General features: G+C 36.7%; 1 protein-coding gene across 1 annotated transcript; it reads right to left on the bottom strand.

The window, feature by feature from the left end:
* Positions 1 to 203: 203 nt before the first annotated feature.
* LOC133880277 (transcription factor DIVARICATA-like) lies at positions 204 to 2,570 on the bottom strand. The gene is made up of 2 exons (XM_062319197.1): positions 2,092 to 2,570; positions 204 to 798 (listed from the first exon to the last, which is right to left on the bottom strand). The coding sequence occupies exons 1-2, from the start codon at positions 2,436 to 2,438 to the stop codon at positions 444 to 446; spliced, it is 702 nt and encodes a 233-aa protein (XP_062175181.1). The 5' UTR covers positions 2,439 to 2,570; the 3' UTR covers positions 204 to 443.
* Positions 2,571 to 3,084: the final 514 nt, after the last annotated feature.

Genomic DNA, 3,084 nt, shown 5'->3' on the forward strand with positions numbered 1-3,084 from the left:
TCAGCAACCAAAACAGTGGCCCCAAAAAAACCAAAAAGCCAGACACATATTAATTCAAAATGGGAATTCAAAAATCAGATTACAATAGATTTCCAATAAACTAAAGGTCAAACAAGCATTGAATATCATGGAGTTGTTATAACAGGAATTTATTTAAAACTTGGGATTTTGATAATGCTAACTGAGGCATTCAACAAACTGAATTGCCAAAAAGAATTCCTGTCTTATTGATTAATTCCTAAAAGTTCAGTACATCAACTTGCTATGTTCACCACCAAAGATGATTTCTTTAGTTCACTAAAAGACTTAAGAATACTAAATACACCATCAAATTCCTTATCACCTAACACCTAACAAAACCATCCACAGAAATTTACAAATTGGATTTGCTAAACTAAGACTACTGCTTTACATACAGAGCATGTAGCTGTTATTATGCATCTTTACATTTGAAAGCCAAAGTTTTGATACCCAAATGAGGTCGATTGATCGTGCAAATGCCCCGGCATGGTCATCTGTGCCAAAGCAGGTGGTGGTGCAGGCTGCTGCTGAACTGCACCACCACTTGATGGAGGAATCCAGTTCTGATCAACAGGCATAGCCGCCGAGTTGTTGTTATCCACCGAGGTGATGTCGTGTATGCTCGACCTCTTCCTCTCTTTCTTTACCGAGGTCTGGCGAAGAAAGTACTTCTGGGCATGGCTAGCCACTTGAGTCGGTGTCCTTGTCACAACCACATTCCTTGAAATGCTCCTCCAATCACCCTTGCCAAATTTCTGCAGCCCTATCAGAAATAACCTGTTACCATACCAAAGAGAGAATCAGCTGCCAGAGCAATACATCCAAACAGATAACAATATAATCTAACAATTGTAGGCAGCAACTAGCATTTCATATGAAAGTAAACATGATCAAAAAACCAAGTTTTGGGATCAATGGTAATGATGGTAAATTCATGGAACCTACTTGATTCACTTGGGCAAATCCCAAACACCTAATCTACAATCTAAATTACAAAACTGGGTCTAGAAACAAACAACAATTTTATATCCACCTGGGTCCAGCATCTAAGAATGATTGCAAGGCACCCACGTAAATAATACCAATAATCTCCAAATATGACTTCCTCTGGTTGGCCAAAAAGGAAAAATGAAGAGGAAGGAAGCCTCTTTGAATATTTTCTCAAAAGAGGAAATTGAAAGAATCCCGGAACATTTCAACACAAGCACTGTTTGTCTGCCAAGATATGCTAGAAAATTTCTGACATTTATCTCTATAAAATCAATCTCTAGTATTTTACCCGGAAAATATAGAAAAGAAAGAGCGGGGAAAAATCTTGAAACTCCGAATCATATACTATTTATCACAAGCGAAACTCTTAAGAGAAAAGAAAACCAGGAACATAAAATCGCAAATTCTGTGTTTTTCTTTCATCTTCCTCCATTTTCTCACCACCTAAAGAGTGTAAGGAAAATTTCAAGAAAAACTAAAACCCTGCTCTGTTCACAGTTTAATTCAATTCTCATATGTAGAAACAAAACCCAAGAATTCTCTTCCCTTCCATTTTCCTTCATTTCTCAGCCACCCAAAGGAGAATAAAACTACGATTTTTCTTTCTTGCAAAAGATAAAAGTCTTTCTCAAAACCCTGCCTTGTTCACCCTTTCGTTCAATAATCCTGTAGATAACAAAACGCAAGAATTCTCTTTTCTTTCATTTTCCTCCATTTTATTTCTCTCTAAAAATAAAAAATAAAAAAATCTCTCTCAATACCCTCTGTTTACAGAGTAGTTCAATTATCATCTGAAGAAACCAAAATTTCTCTTTTTCTTTAATTTTCCTCCATTTTTCAGCCACCCAAAAGAGAGTAAATAATTTTTTTTTTTCTTTAAAGACAAAACAAAAGAAAGAAAAAATCTTTCTCAAAAAACCTGCTCTGAATACAGTTTAGTTCAATTCTCATCTGTAGAAGCAAAACCCAAAACTTCCCTTGTCTTTCATTTTCCTCCCTTTTCTCAGCCACCAAACAGAGAACGAAGCAAAAACAGATACAAAAAAAAAATCAAGAAATCAGAAAATAAAGAGAGCGTACTTGTGCTCTTCTTCAGTCCAAGGCGTCCCCTTCTTTCTCTCAGCGTCACCGTGCTTGGTCCTCGACCCGAACGAGATCTGACTCGGCGAGTCCCACCCATCAGAATCATCGGTGTAACTCGGCAGCTCCACCCGGCCCGAATCGATCTCGAGCACGTCGCGTACCAGATCCTCGTAGTGTTCCCTGACCTCCCTCTGTGACTTCCCCGGCACGCACTCGGCGATCCTCATCCACCGGTCCGGAAAGTCCTCCGGCACCATCACCAGAGCCCTCTCGAACAGCTTGTCCTCCATCCTTGTCCACTGACTCGCCGCCGCCGCCTGCTGAGCCATACTCGTCATCATCATTATCTCTTCTGAGTTTTTTGTTCTTTTCCTCAAAGCGTTCAAAGACTCTCACTTTCTTGGAGATTTCGCAAATGGGATTTGGTGGGAGATTTAGAAAACCTTGCTCTCTCTTTATATATATAGATATATATACATATATATATATATATATATACACACACACACACACAGAAACACAGAAACAGGGTCAGAGTTGTAGATTAAGAGTTCCCAAAACCAACACGTTTTTGCTTTTATTGGATGTTTTTTCGTTTAACTTCTTTGTTTGTTTTTGTCGTTGAAACTTTAAGAGCTCACCTGAGAGGCCTATTGCTGACCTGTTTTTACTATTTTATTTTATTTTTTATTTTTTATTTTGTAATAAATTTACTATTTTATTTGGATTGCCCACTCATGATGGTCTATAATTGCTCTTGGAAGACTCAACTTAAATTTGAATTTTAAATTTAAAAAATTTATGCCATTTAGAGTTTGTACAGAATATAAATTACATTAAAAAAAATAATAAGGAAAACCTTTAATATTTTTCGCGTAACCGAATCCTAAATTTACATATTGATTTGTAGCGAAAACAAAATAATAATAATAATAATAATAAATTTGCTTCCAAACAAAATTAATTTTTTGAATTTGATATTCTCTTGTT

The sequence above is a fragment of the Alnus glutinosa genome, chromosome 10, assembly GCF_958979055.1.
Source record: "Alnus glutinosa chromosome 10, dhAlnGlut1.1, whole genome shotgun sequence".
NCBI lineage: Eukaryota > Viridiplantae > Streptophyta > Magnoliopsida > Fagales > Betulaceae > Alnus > Alnus glutinosa.

Coding starts and splice junctions, on each gene's coding strand:
- LOC133880277 (XM_062319197.1), bottom strand. CDS start 2,438: ATGATGATGACGAGTATGGCTCAGCAGGCGGCGGCGGCGAGTCAGTGG. Junction 799..2,091: donor TGGACTGAAGAAGAGCACAA/GTACGCTCTCTT, acceptor GTATGGTAACAG/GTTATTTCTGATAGGGCTGC.